The sequence below is a fragment of the Vicia villosa genome, linkage group LG1 (assembly GCF_029867415.1).
Source record: "Vicia villosa cultivar HV-30 ecotype Madison, WI linkage group LG1, Vvil1.0, whole genome shotgun sequence".
Lineage (NCBI taxonomy): Eukaryota > Viridiplantae > Streptophyta > Magnoliopsida > Fabales > Fabaceae > Vicia > Vicia villosa.
The window spans coordinates 182,825,587-182,839,679 of NC_081180.1; the positions used below are offsets into that span (position 1 = coordinate 182,825,587).

At 32.2% G+C, this 14,093-nt stretch overlaps 2 protein-coding genes across 2 annotated transcripts; both read left to right on the forward strand.

Moving 5' to 3' along the window:
- The first annotated feature begins 4,598 nt into the window (after positions 1-4,598).
- Positions 4,599-5,702, forward strand: LOC131660788 (uncharacterized). Its single transcript, XM_058930109.1, has one exon. It carries the CDS (start codon positions 4,599-4,601, stop codon positions 5,700-5,702), a length of 1,104 nt encoding a protein of 367 aa, XP_058786092.1.
- Positions 5,703-12,094: 6,392 nt separating this feature from the next.
- LOC131660794 (uncharacterized) lies at positions 12,095-13,891 on the forward strand. Its single transcript, XM_058930121.1, has one exon. The coding sequence runs from the start codon at positions 12,095-12,097 to the stop codon at positions 13,889-13,891; it is 1,797 nt and encodes a 598-aa protein (XP_058786104.1).
- The last annotated feature ends 202 nt before the right edge of the window (positions 13,892-14,093 follow it).

Below are 14,093 nucleotides of genomic sequence, written 5' to 3' on the forward strand. Positions count from 1 at the left end.
CGATTGTCTTTGTTGCTTCATTCATGTTTTATCTGATGTTCTTCAATCATGTTTTATCTTGATGATCTTCTGTCATGTTTTATCTTGATTGCCTTCGCTGGTTTGATCATGTTTTATCTTGATTCCCATCTAATACTTGAGTCAGTCATGTTTTATCTTGGTTGTCTTTAATCATGTTTTATCTTGATTCCCCTCTAATATTTGAGTCAGTCATGTTTTATCTTGGTTGTCTTCAGTCATGTTTTATCTTGATGCTCTTCAGTCATGTTTTATCTTGATATTCTTTAATCATGTTTTATCTTGATTCATATATAATACTCGAGTCAGTCATGTTTTATCTTGGTTGTCTTCGGTCATGTTTTATCTTGATTTTCATCTTGTACTTGAGTCAGTCGTGTTTTATCTTGGTTGTCTTCGATCATGTTTTATCTTGGTTGCTATCTAACACTTGAGTCAATCATGTTTTATCTTGGTTGTCTTCGATCATATTTTATCTTGATGTTCTTCAGTCATGTTTTATCTTGATGTTCTTCAGTCATGTTTTATCTTGGTGTTCTTCAATCATGTTTTATCTTGATATTCTTCAATCATGTTTTATCTTGATATTCTTCAATCATGTTTTATCTTGATTGTCTTCAGTCATGTTTTATCTTGAATCCCATTCGATGTCGTTCAATCACGTTTTACCTTGATTGTCCTCTGATGTTGGCTCGTTCATGTTTTATCTTGAATGTCTCTGAATATTTTCTTTTCAAAAGTCCAATCACGTTTTATCTTTGTTGGCCTTCGTGTTCTCCAATCATGTTTTACCTTGATTGTCCTTTGATGTTCCCCAATCATGTTTTACCTTGATTGCATTTGATATTCTCCAATCATGTTTTACCTTGATTGTCATTTAATACAGCCTCGTTCATGTTTTATCTTGAACATCTCAGATGTTCTCCTCCTAAAGTTCAACCATGCTTTACCCTGACCGCCTTTGTAGCTTGTCTTTCCTCTACGATTTCATTCAAGTTTTACTCCTGATTACCTTTGATGTGATTGCATGTTTCAAATTTTATTCCCCACAGAATTCAGAGTGTCTCATATCATATTGCATTCAAAAAAGTTTCCATTGCATTCATGTCATAAGCATTGTCGCGGCGATCTTAGGACAAAAATTGTGTACTTTGTATTTAAGTCTCTTCACATCTTAGATAGAAGAAACTTAAATAGGGGCATCTGTCGCACCCCAATTTTTGACCTAGTCTTTTTTTTACTATTTTTCACAATTTCATTTGAATCGTTTGTGTTGACTGTGTTCTGATTAATAATTGATTGTTCGTGAAGTTCATTGGCCCAGTCGATTTGTTAATCTCGTCACATCTAAGTTGTGATCGACTTTTGCACCTTACATATTTGATTTTTTTTGTATCATGTGTTGATTAAGTTAATAGTCAAGTTGGTTATTATTGAAATAAATATTTCTTTTAATAATTAAATTCATTATTAACTAAATTAGCACTTTGTAAATAACATTTAATTTCTTTTTTTATCTTTTAATTAAAGTTGCATCCAAAGCAAGCTTTTTATTTATTTTTACATTATAGTACAAATTATGTTTTGTTTTTCTTTTTTAATAATAGTTATATTTTAAATTTTATTATTATTATTATTATTTTGATTGGCAATAGAATATGCAAAAAGGCTTTGTGTGTTTTGGCCCAATTTATTCTCTTCTATAAGGTCCATTTACATTTTTTTTTACACTAAAAGAAAACAAAAAATAATAACATATTTTGTCTTCACTGCTCTATCCCACGCCTCTGCCTTCACCAACAGCACTCTGCATATTTGTACCATCATTTGTCAAGCCTGCCCTGAACCAACACTACACTCCAAAAACTCTGCACCCTTGCTGCACACAGCATGCCAAACATTGCATAGAAATGGTAGAACAAATCCCTGCATCAAGAAGATATCAAAATCAGTAGCTATAATAGTTCAAATCCTCACCAAACTTTCCCCCCAAAACCATCTCAATTCTTCTATAAAAAAACAACTCAGTAACACCATAAAGAGGGGGGCGATTCAGAAAAGGGGCAGCAACGATTCACAAAACCTTCTGCACTTCAAACACCTTGAACCTCTCCTTCAGTCACTCTACAAACCTCACAACAATAACAGAACCTTCAACCATACTTAAACCTTCACTAGAACTCCCTTCACAAACTTCACAAACCTTTCACACCTTCAATTTCACTCACATTCATAACCGCCTTCGTTAACCTCACTACACATCAATATTCACCCTCAACACCGACGCATACATTCATACATCACCGTACTCATACAATCAACGAAACCTTTTATATCCTTAAATCACTCAACCGCACCTAAAACCACAACCCAACAACCTCACCATACTCACAAAGAAGCAGAACAACAGAGCAAATCGCAAAATAGAGGCCATAAACTAAATATCAGAAGAAGAAGACAAAAAGAAAACTGAATCAAAACCATAAAGAAATCAGAGTAACATACCTTCTTTTTTCATTCGCCTTCATCGTATTTTGTTGTGCTCTTTATCTCCACTTCCATTTTGTTCTTCGTATTTGATTGTCTTCTTTATTTCTGCATTTTAATTCCCGGTTGTATCTTGTAATCTCCACTGAATATATTGAAATCATGGGGTATTGGTTTATTTGGGATTAGATTCTCTGTTGATATGTTTGTTTGTGTTTGAGTTTGAACCGTGAACGCATCACGAGAGAAACGAGAAATTGGAGAGCAGAGTCTGAGATCGAGCGAGAGAGGTGAGATCGAGAAGGATTTTATGGTGTCATTGTTGTTCATGTCGACCAAAAGCAGAGTGAGTGAAGACGAGAGAGATGAAACTCTCACCCTGAAAACGAAGGAGAAGAGTCGAGTATGAGAAGAGAGGCGCTGGATTTGCCTCTAGGGTTTCTTAACCCGTTTCTATCTTACAAACCGGGTATTTTAAACCGGATCCAGCCCATTGTTTTTTTTAATTTATTATTTCTGTTTTTTTTATATCCCCTATACCCTCATTCCAAGTTTTACACCCCACTGGTCCATCATTCTTTTTTTTAGTTTTTATAAATGGTTTTCTTTATTCAAGAAAATGAATGAATCTTTTTTAAAGTTTTATTTATATAATACTAAAATCACAAAAATGTTTATTGTTTATTTTATTTACTAGATTTTAAAATCATATAAAAATAGTTTTTTTTTTAATCGAATCGAGTTTTGAGTTTTAATTGGAGAAGAAGGGTTTGTACGTACCTATACAAATTGTTCTTAAACATTTAGGCGATGGCCGTTAAGCCTTTGTTTGGATGTTTAGACTCCATTAAAGACTCATTCAAACTCGATTTAATTCACCTTTTTTTTTTTACAAAAAAACGCTTTTCTTTTAACATTCAAATCATTTTACCTATAATTGAAAGAAGAGTTTGTACGTACTTGTACAATTTGTTCTTTAAACATTTAGGCGATGGCCGTTAAGCCATTGTTCGAATGTTTAAACTCCATTAAAGACTTCTCAAACTCGATTTAGTTCACCTTTCTAACAAAAATGCTTTCTTTTAACATTCAAATCATTTTTATCTATAATGGAAAGAAGGGTTTGTACGTACTTGTACAAGTTGTTCTTTAAACATTTAGGCGATGGCCGTTAAGCCTTTGTTTGGATGTTTAAACTCCATTAAAGACTTTATAAAAATCAATTTAACAAACACTCTTTCAAGTATCTTAAGCGATGGCCGTTAAGCTTTTGTTTAAATACTTGGATCCAATTAAATGTCTTTCAACTCATCAAATCATCTTCATCACCTACGAGGAGGTTGTACGTACTTATACAATTTTCTCTTTCAAACATTTGGGCGATGGCCGTTAAGCTTTTGTTTAAATGTTTGATTTCTCTTAACAAACAAACTTTCAATTCATTCACACCCTTTTACATTCTAAAACACTTTTTTTCATAAAACAAGACACTTATTCAATTTCAATACGAACATACTTCCACATGTGAAGATCTAACATCTTCCACTCGAATGCGATGATGGCCAAAATCATGTCTTATCTTGATTTAGTTATCCATTCTTGTAGTGATATCATATCCATGTGCGCGTAGTATTTCCATTTGAAAGCGATCGAGTACCTCTCGCTAAAATAAACCAACAAATTCGGCGTTTTAGCCCGAACTACGATTGCTCTGACTTTCCCATTGCACTAGGGAATACGTAGGCACAAGATACAAATGTCTTGGCGAGCACAATAATAAAAAATCTTATTTTGTTTCCTCCTTCTTTCCAACCTAATGAATAACACAAGTAGATAATAAGCTAACAATCACAAGAATAACTAAATGGGTCCCATCGAGTACGATGGAGGTGAGGGGTGCTAATACCTTCCCCTTGCTTAACCGACTCCCGAACCCTAATTTGGTTGCGATGACCATCTTATCCGTGTTCTTTTTTTAATTCGTGGGTTTTATCGATATTTTCCCTTTCCTTCTTGGAATAAATAAAGTTCGGTGGCGACTCTGTTGTACTTCGAGCGCGCGATAACGCTCGAGCCACATTTTTACCGCTACAATGAGATATTCCAATCCAAAAATTAAGGTGCTAGCAAACAATGGTGACTTCGTTAGTAAGGATGACTCTATTTGGTGGAGAGACGTCATGACTAATAAGATTAACATAGGAGGTATGGAGGAAAGATTCTCTAGTTTTGTCAAATGCGGAGTTGGAAATGGCAATAATATTCTATTCTGGGATAGTATTTGGTTGGGGAATCAAACAATTCGTTCCTCTTTTCCCGATTTGTATGATCTTACAACTAAAAAACTATCGTCTTTTGGAGATATTTTTCACGAGCAAGGTGACATTCATAGTTGGCATGTTGACAGGGTGATAGGTGGGAATTCTGGTTCGGCTATAGGTGGAAATTCAGGTTTGGCTCAGGGTCGGCAGCGGCATGTTTTTTATGCTGCCAGCGTTTCTGCTCGAGATCAATGGAGAACTCTCCATTCCATGTTGCAGCCTATTTCTCTAGAAGTAGAGGATCTGGATTCTTTTGATTGGATTCTAAATCCATCTGGCCTTTTCATTGTTTCTTCTGTTCGGTTGGTAATGGAGGAAGCCAAAGATTTTGCTTGGCAATCGAACACGATCAGCTGGATGAAAACTATTTGGGCCCTTAAAATTCCGTTAAAAGTACAGGTTTTTTCTTGGAGATTCTTGGCCGGTAGATTACCGTTAAGAGATCAGTTGCTTCGTAGGAATGTTCCTAATATTGCTTCCGTGAATTGCCCTTTTTGTGAAACTCAAGCGGAGAATTTGAATCATTTATTCTTCGACTGCTCGATGGCTAAATTCATATGGGAAAGGATTTTTGTTTGGTTGGGGGCTGGCCAATTTTTATCTCTTGCTGATTTCAGGTCTTTCAGTGCAATTCAGGAGAAAGTGAAGTTAGAAATCATTAAGGAGAAGATCAACATTGTGTGGATTTCAACTATATGGAGCCTATGGAATATGAGAAATTCCATGGTTTTTGAGAACCATTTGTATAGTTTTGAATGGGTTTTTAACAGTGTTCTTTTTTTCTCTTGGAGAGGGGTGTCCCTAAGTCTTTCTTTGACCAATTTTTGTTCTTATGATTGGTACAAAGTGCCCTTAATAGGTGTCAGTTCTGTTTAGTTTGTACCTGTAAGGGTTGCACCCCTAGTGCAATTTTGCTAATATATTGCCTTCCAAAAAAAAAAGTGCTTAAAGAGGTATGTCATATAGACTTGTTTGTAATGATGATGTAAGTTGGGTTACATTTGGTAGTAGTTATGATTTTTGTTACCTTGTTAAGGCACTGACCCAACGTGCTTTGCCTTAAGATCTTGATGATTTTTTAGTTCACTTTGATTTTTCACCGCTTTGTTGGATGGTTCAGATAGTTTGTCGATTCTTCATATTTTCTAAAAGATAAGGAACATTTATTTTTGTTGTGATGTTGATTAAATAGTCAAGTATACTGGTGCGTTGTATGGCTTAGAAAAGTTTAGTTGATGTATAAATTTATAGTAGTTTATTTTCATATTTATTTTCAAAATTAAGGAAAAGTGTTATACATTTGACATCGTTAATGAAACAAAATTTTAGGCTACTTATGCTATTTATATTTTTGAGTTTTGATTAAGAAGTTCAAGTGGCCATAAATTGAAATTTTATAATTAAACATTATATACTAAAATATGAGGAATAAAAATTAACTACTACTAGTTAGCCTATTAGTTTTATATGGACTGATTATTGTCAAAGTTTTTCATGTTGTTTTTTCTTGAAAAATCTGAATCTGGATATTAAATAATATTTAATTAATAATCTATAATATAAGAAAACTAATGGCTCTGGAAAACACCAATTTAACCTTTTGTCTTTGCCCTCCACCTCATCAAAATGGGGGTATTTTGTGTCCAAATATTACTTTATGCAACTAATGATGTCAAATTGTTCAATTTTAACTACATGGTTATTGAATTACGCCTTTGCTTGCTTGGTTTGGATCAATTGATGATGTCACATAGTTAAAATTCAATTTGTTTTCCTCTTTTCTCTTTTTCCAATGGCAGCTTTAATTCAAAATTATATTTTCTTTACATTTTCCTGTTCTCTCTCTTCCTCTTTTTCCTTCTTTCTTCTAATACCTTTCTCTTTCTCTTCTGCTTACTTCTCTCAATCTTTTTATTTAATCTCTTTTGCGTAACCTCACTCTTTCTCTTCTTCTTTCTTCTCTCTTCCTCTTTTTCTGTCTTCTCTTTCATCTCATCCACGATTTGGTTTCATCTCATCTTCGACATGGCTAGAACCTAATTCACCATTCTAATGAGTTCGTTGATGTTTGAATCCATCACAAATGGGTTGTTATCAACAAGAACAAGGAACGCTTCGAGATGGTTGTTGTTCATAGAGATGTAAGCATATTTATGAACTTTCATCATTTTTCCTTTGTGTTGTTTAAATGGGTTTTTTTATTCCGCATTCCATATTCATCGTTGTGTTGGATCTGGTTTCCACAGTTGCAATGAAGCTCTGTGTTCATGAAATGAAATATTTTTCAAGAATGGACCTATGTGTTGTTAAAATCAACTTTATGTTGTTATTTCTTATCAATATGAGTTATGTGTTGTCAAAATGCTCTAATATATATATCAAATGAGTTTTGTGTTCAATCTGGTTTATAGTTTTTCAATGTAGGTTTATAGTTTTTCAATGTAGGTTTGTGTTGATGAAATAAAAACTTTTTCTAAAATGGATCTGTGATGTTTTCTGTTGTTTCCTCTGGTTTTTTCTTTGTTTCATTTTATGAGCACACTAATATTGTTACAGTTCTGCATTTTATGGAGAATAACAATTTCCTGCTCATTGATCTATGTCTTTTTATATTCTTTCTGTGCAAATTTTTACAGGAGTTTTTTATATGTATAGATTTTAGGGTTTCATACTCATATTCAATTTTAGAGTGATATGTCTGTCTGAATGATAATTCAAACTGCAGGTAATGATTTGGTTTTTTTAATCATTTTTCAGGTCAGTGCTCGCTTTGCCTGTAGTCATACTGGCTTGCTAGACAAGGGAATTGAATACTTCTATTCGATGAACAAATATTGTGGAATAGATTATTATTTTGGCTTTGTTTTGACCTAATACTATTGATGTTGCAGGAATAATGGTGGAATATATTATGTGTTTGGAACACATTATATTTAATAGTTCTATTCTCTTTTATTTGATCTTTTATTTGTTGTGAATACTTTTCTTGGTAAGTGAGTTAAGTTGTCGATGGGATGTGGTGAAACTTTCAAGATGGATACATATGCTAAGAAGGAACTTACTTGAACGCTAATGGATGGTAGTGCTGCTGTATGATATAATAATCTAATTGCAATTCTGTTTTTTAGAAGTAAAGCTTTTATCATAACTATGTAGTCAATGAATTTTTGAGTTCTGGTTCTTTGATTATGCTATGGTTTAGTTGGTTAATCATATACTTTCTAACCTGATTATCAGCTGGGGCTGGTATTTTTAGCTTTCTAGCTCATTGAAGCTTGGAATGCCGATTAGATTTTAGATGTAGTACAATATATGTAAAGTAAGTAACTGCAATAGTAGTATGTGATTGGTGTAGATAAAGTAAGCAACTGCAATCGCTATGCACAAATATATCATCTGGACAATTATATGCGTCGTGTTAAACATAATTTGAAAATAAACATATGCTAATTCTCTTTAAAGGAAATTAATTTCATTATATAAAAATAGCTTTAAATTACCTCTAAATTCTATAAATGAAGTTAACTTCTTAAAAATAGCTTTAATTGTGATTCGTCAAAAAAAAGCAAATAAAAGGATGGATCACACAATAAGGAACAAAAACAAATAATCATTTTTTCGTCATAGCTAGATACCTTGGTGCTCACACAAGAGAAGGCCATTGGAGAGTGAACAGGGATAAGTAAAAGACGCATGGTAGAGAGTAAACTAATAGTGCGGAAAATAAACTTGTCATAAATGGTTGAATTATTTTTCCCACCTCGACCTTGTCATAAATGGTTTATATCATCTCTGTCAAATAATTGCAAAACTTCACAAATGTTAATACTAGTAAATAAATTTTAATAAGTTAATCTAAACAAGTCATTTAATCATATCATATCATTTTAAGAGGGCCGGCCCAAGGGTCAAGCTGTTAAAGCTAGGGCTTTAGACCTCAAAAGTTTGGGTTTAAAAAAGACCTCAAATTTTTTTATTTAAATATAAAAATAGATAATAACATTTGAATTACATCCATTATTGTAGTTGAATTGTTAATATATAGGCCTCTTTTCCTATTGGTATTTAGATCAACTTTTAACAACCACAAAATTAATATTTTGAAATACATTTTAAAGACCTCACTTTAAAATTTGCTTTAGGCCTTTAAACGGATTGGACCGGCCTTGCATTTTAATAAGTTAATCAAGAAAAGAAAGCACATGAATAACTGAATAATATAACATTTTCATGATGTTATATCAAAATAATAATTAAGTTAATTGTGAGATCACATGTTTTCATCATCAAATCAAACTAAATGGTGGGAATAATGCTTACAAACTCACATGCCACCACTCAAACCACCAAAGTTTAGAAATACCCATTATTCAATTAGTAGTCATTGCCAGTGTTGCCACTGTAATACTTCATGGTGGTTAATAAATTCGAGAGAGTTCAAGATTAGTGGATTGTTTGTTTTCTAGAAGTTATAAATCCTAGTTCATTTAATACAGATTCAAGATTCAACTTGAATTCATATTCACCTTGAGTTCCCCCTGTCCATATAACGCATGTACATTAAATACTAGATTTGAATTTTATTACAAAGGAAACCCGAGATCACTAGATTTCAAAGAAAGTTGGTGTTGCAAAGATTCTTGTTAGATATTTGACCAATCTGGAACTTATCAAAGGACCTTAAAGTTTCAAAGTTTAAGAATTGAGCATCTGGAACTTCAAAAGCGTCAAGGGTTGAATATTAACTTTGGGAGTGGATGTAATTTCTTCCGGCCTCATCAAAGGTTTTGATTTTTTTGAAGATTTTGCATTCTCACTGCCACGTGAACTATTCTTAATCTTCACATCTAAATTTCAAGGAACAGTAAATTCTTCAAGATTCATTAGTATAGATGCATGATCAAATTCTAAATATCCTAATTGAACGCCTTACCAGTCATTTTGAAAGACGGTGTCCTGTGAGAAAATCTAAATAACTCCAGGAATAGAATTTGAAATGGCCGGTTATCTTTTTTCATTGTTTGAAACAAGAGGCTTACAAAACCTTTCTAATTCCCCAAATACACAACATATACACCCTCACCTTTGACATAATCTCATAAGATTTCCACAAACTTATATCTATACTAAAGAAATTCCACATTCATGTACCATTTGATATCCCAATTTTTAAAAACGGCCCACGTTTCTCCCTTTCTAGGATACACTTTAAAAGTATTGCGGCCAATCTTATCACGCCGAGCTAGATGAGAAAACGTTAGTTGATCTTTAATGATATCAGTGGTACCAAGTTTAAATTTCCCACAAGACACAGGCAATTCCTTAGAACTTTTGAAATATGTAATAAAAGTATGTGGACAGCAGTTTAACCATAAATGCAATTGAAATTTGTTCATCCACGATATTATGCATGGGCATTTATTATGAATCATTTTAATATACTCATCAATTATTTATATTATCCATTTTATTCTTTTAGATAAATTTCTCCTTTAAATGGTTCATACTTTACCGTATAGTACCAACTTAGTTTTTCATATCTAAAAAGTAAACACTATCGTTTTTTTCTTTGTTGCATTTCTATCCAATAATGAATATATGATTGGTTTATTTGGTTGAATAAGGTAAAGATCATTTATACATGGTATCATGTTTTATTCATCTATAACTGCACACACATTTAATTAGCACTACTATTTGATATTTATATCTTTAAATACCTAAAATTTTATTCATTAATTTTTTTTTTTATATACTTAAGTATAAGCTCTTTATTGTAAGATATCTTTTCCATGACAACAAATTAAGTTTGTTTGTTCTTCTGGATTATTGAATAAATTGTTAAGTTATATGAGTTAAATATAGTTTTCTCCTTCTAAATATACTAATTTTCATTTTTAATTCTTTTAAAATTTTATTCAAACTTTAATTCCTTTAATCTTTTATCATCAATTTTTATCTTAACTTAGAAAAAAACATCATGGTATATTTTCTAAGCGATTTTTTTTTCAATAACATGTATTTAATAACATCTTTTTGATATTGATTGGCTCATGTTTTCTTGTGTTGGGTCTACTCCTTATAGTTATTTGATATTATTTGAAAATTTTCATTTCTCTCTTTCTTTTTTTTATCTCAAGTAAGAAATGAATTGCAATAATACATTATAAAATTAAAAAATTTGGTAAATTAAATTATTTTCTCTTTGGCTTATCAGTTTAATTTTGAATATTAAATTATAGGTAAATTAAGAAAGATTAAAAACTAAATAGTCATATTCTTAAACTTGTAATTAAGGTCTTATAAAGATATCTAAAAATAAAGTTAGTTAGAATATGCAACCTAAACACTTTGTAAAAAAAATAAAGATTAAAATCTTATTGGAAATTTAAATGGATAAGTTTGAATCATAAAAAATATCTATAATAAATTTGATATATTTAATCAAAATATAATAAATCCTTCTACGGTAGTTTTATTAATGTGATTATATCTCCTACTATTACTTTTACCCGTGCGATGCACGGGACAAATTATAGATAAATATCTCATTTTTATACAAAAATAATATATAAATAGAAAAATAACAAAAATTTTATTTAACAAATAGAAAAAATTTAAAATTAATTAATTAAATTAGTGAAAGATAAATTTCCCAAATACAAATTGTATGTTTAAAAGTTCATTTTAACGATATATTTAAAAAAAAAATAATATTTAAACATTGATAACATAATAAAATATTCAATAATAAATAATTTAGAAAGAGGAAAATTGACCATCAATTTTTATTCTTTACATACTTATAATATACTATATGATATCAATTTTCAATTAGAGAGTAGAATTAAAATTATTTATTTAGTTAGAGGATCATATTGAGATTTAGAATAAAATATAGGATTAAAATTTATATAAAGAATTGAGATTAGGAATGGAAATATAACATTAAAATATTTAGATTGGAATATGAAATGAAAATATTAAATATAAAATTAGAATATTCATTGTAAAAATTTAATTAATATAATTTATCATTATATAAAAAATAAAATTCATAATTTTTTTATAAAATTGTCTTGTATTGATGTTATAAAAACATAAATTTAAAAAATTCAAAGAATAGTGTAATATATTTATATCTTTTTGTAAAATAAAATAAATTACATTTATTTTAATTTTTTGTTCTTTTCTTTATTTTCGAAAGAGTGTTTATTTATTTATTTAAAGAATAAAAGAATTAAAAAAAACAAACTTTTTTGAATCCGATGGCAACGAATCCTCTCCTAGGGTTTGTTACTGATGACGGCAAGTCAACCGAGGAAGAAGATCTAAGAGAAAGAAGTGTCAAGAAAGCAAAGGAGAAAGCTGTGGTGTCATTCCGGGATATTATGATTGGTCAGAAGGAGGTTGAAATGGAGGAGGAAGTATCTGATACAAACTCTGATGATGAAGAGCAAATGGAGGAAACAGGCGGAATACTCGTGCAGGAAAAAAAGGTGGGTGGATATGATTGTCCATCCTTCATTTTTACTGAAGCTGAAGAAAAAAGGATACAGAGGCCATGGAGGAGGGGAGTTATTGTCAAATTGCTGGGAAGAAAAATAGGATACAAGGCGCTTGAAAACCGTTTGAATCAGATGTGGGTGCGCAAAGGTGTTATTAGTATCATTGATCTTAGCAATGATTACTACCTTGTAGCTTTCTCACATGAGGATGATAAGAAGGTAGCAATATCGAAGGGCCCGTGGTTTATATATGATCACTATCTCACTGTTAAAGACTGGAGACCAAACTTTCAACCAGATTGTGATTCTATAGTTGAAGTGGCTGTGTGGGTACGAATCTCTGGGCTTCCCATTGAATACTATGATCCGAAGTCTTTAACGGCTTTTGGAAATCGAATTGGAAGCACGATAAAGGTGGACAAAACTACTATCAAACAAGAAAGAGGAAAATATGCTAGAATATGCGTCACAGTTGATCTGACCAAACCTCTGTTGGCCATGTTTGAAATTAATGGGAGCTGTTATAAAGTTGAATATGAAGGGCTCCATCTTCTTTGCCTTGCTTGTGGAAGATATGGGCATTACAAAGAAGGTTGTGTGTATAGAGGAAAGGAGAGTAGCTCTGCTGTCGAGAAGAACAACAACATAAGTGGAGGCCAGGTTTTACCATTGAATGGAGAAACGAGTAACGCCATAACTGGAGATGGAGGACCATGGAAGATTGTCCAGAAGCCTAGGAGAAATAAGAGAGCGGCAGATGGTCGGAAAAACGGTACTCCGGTGAACATTAATGATGGCAAGAATGGAGTGGGGTCTCGTTTTCTCGTTTTAGAAAATGAAGATGGTGAAATTAATGGAGATAATGGGAATATTGATACTGAGGCAGATAAGGAAATAGGAAATTCTGGTGGTGCACAAAATCTGCATGGGAATGATACATTTAATACAAATAGTAGGAGAGAGAAAGTAAATAATGGGAAGGCGAAGTTTACGTATGAAATCTCAAGGAACAGTCTCAATAACGGTTTGTCAGAGCCGGTCAATGATTTGAACATTATTGAGAATCATAATAGTGAAAATATAAATAATAGAAGAGTGGGGACCACTATTGGTGGAGCTGGGAGACATCATCATGCGACTCATCAGGAAAATAAAAATATTCGATTAGCAGCACGTGGGGGAATTGTTGTAAAGGAGAAAACTAGTAGCATAAGTAAAAAAGGGATGGAGGATATTTTTGGCAATTCAACTAGTGAGAATCTCTTTAGCCTTATTTCAAGACAATTAACAGGGAGCACTAATAAACTTCCTGCTAATGAGGAAACAAGGAAAAATTTTGAAGACAAGACTGTTGCAGCCCCCCTGAAGAACACCATAGTTACGAGCTTTGATATTGAAAAACCTCCGGATCCGCCTAGTGTAGATATCAAGGGAGGTACAGACATAGATGTTACAATGGAAACTATGGGCGATAGTGCAGTTGACAGTGTGAGTGGCGAAGAGAAAATTGCTGAGACATCTGTGGAGTTTGTTTGCGAAACTCCTATGAATGCTTGAGGGCTACCTTCTTTCTCATATCTTTTATGATGTGTACAAACCAAAAAATCCTGGTGTGGAATTGTCGAGGCGCAGCTAGTAGTGCTTTCTATAGATTTTGCAAGCATTATGTGGATAATCATAAACCATCTATGATTGTTATAGTAGAGACTAGATGTAATCCTAATAAAACTATTAAGCCTTTGAATAAGCTGGGCTTTGA

Excerpts from the sequence above, each read along its gene's own strand:
- LOC131660794 (XM_058930121.1), top strand. The coding sequence starts at position 12,095 with ATGGCAACGAATCCTCTCCTAGGGTTTGTTACTGATGACGGCAAGTCA.
- LOC131660788 (XM_058930109.1), top strand. The coding sequence starts at position 4,599 with ATGAGATATTCCAATCCAAAAATTAAGGTGCTAGCAAACAATGGTGAC.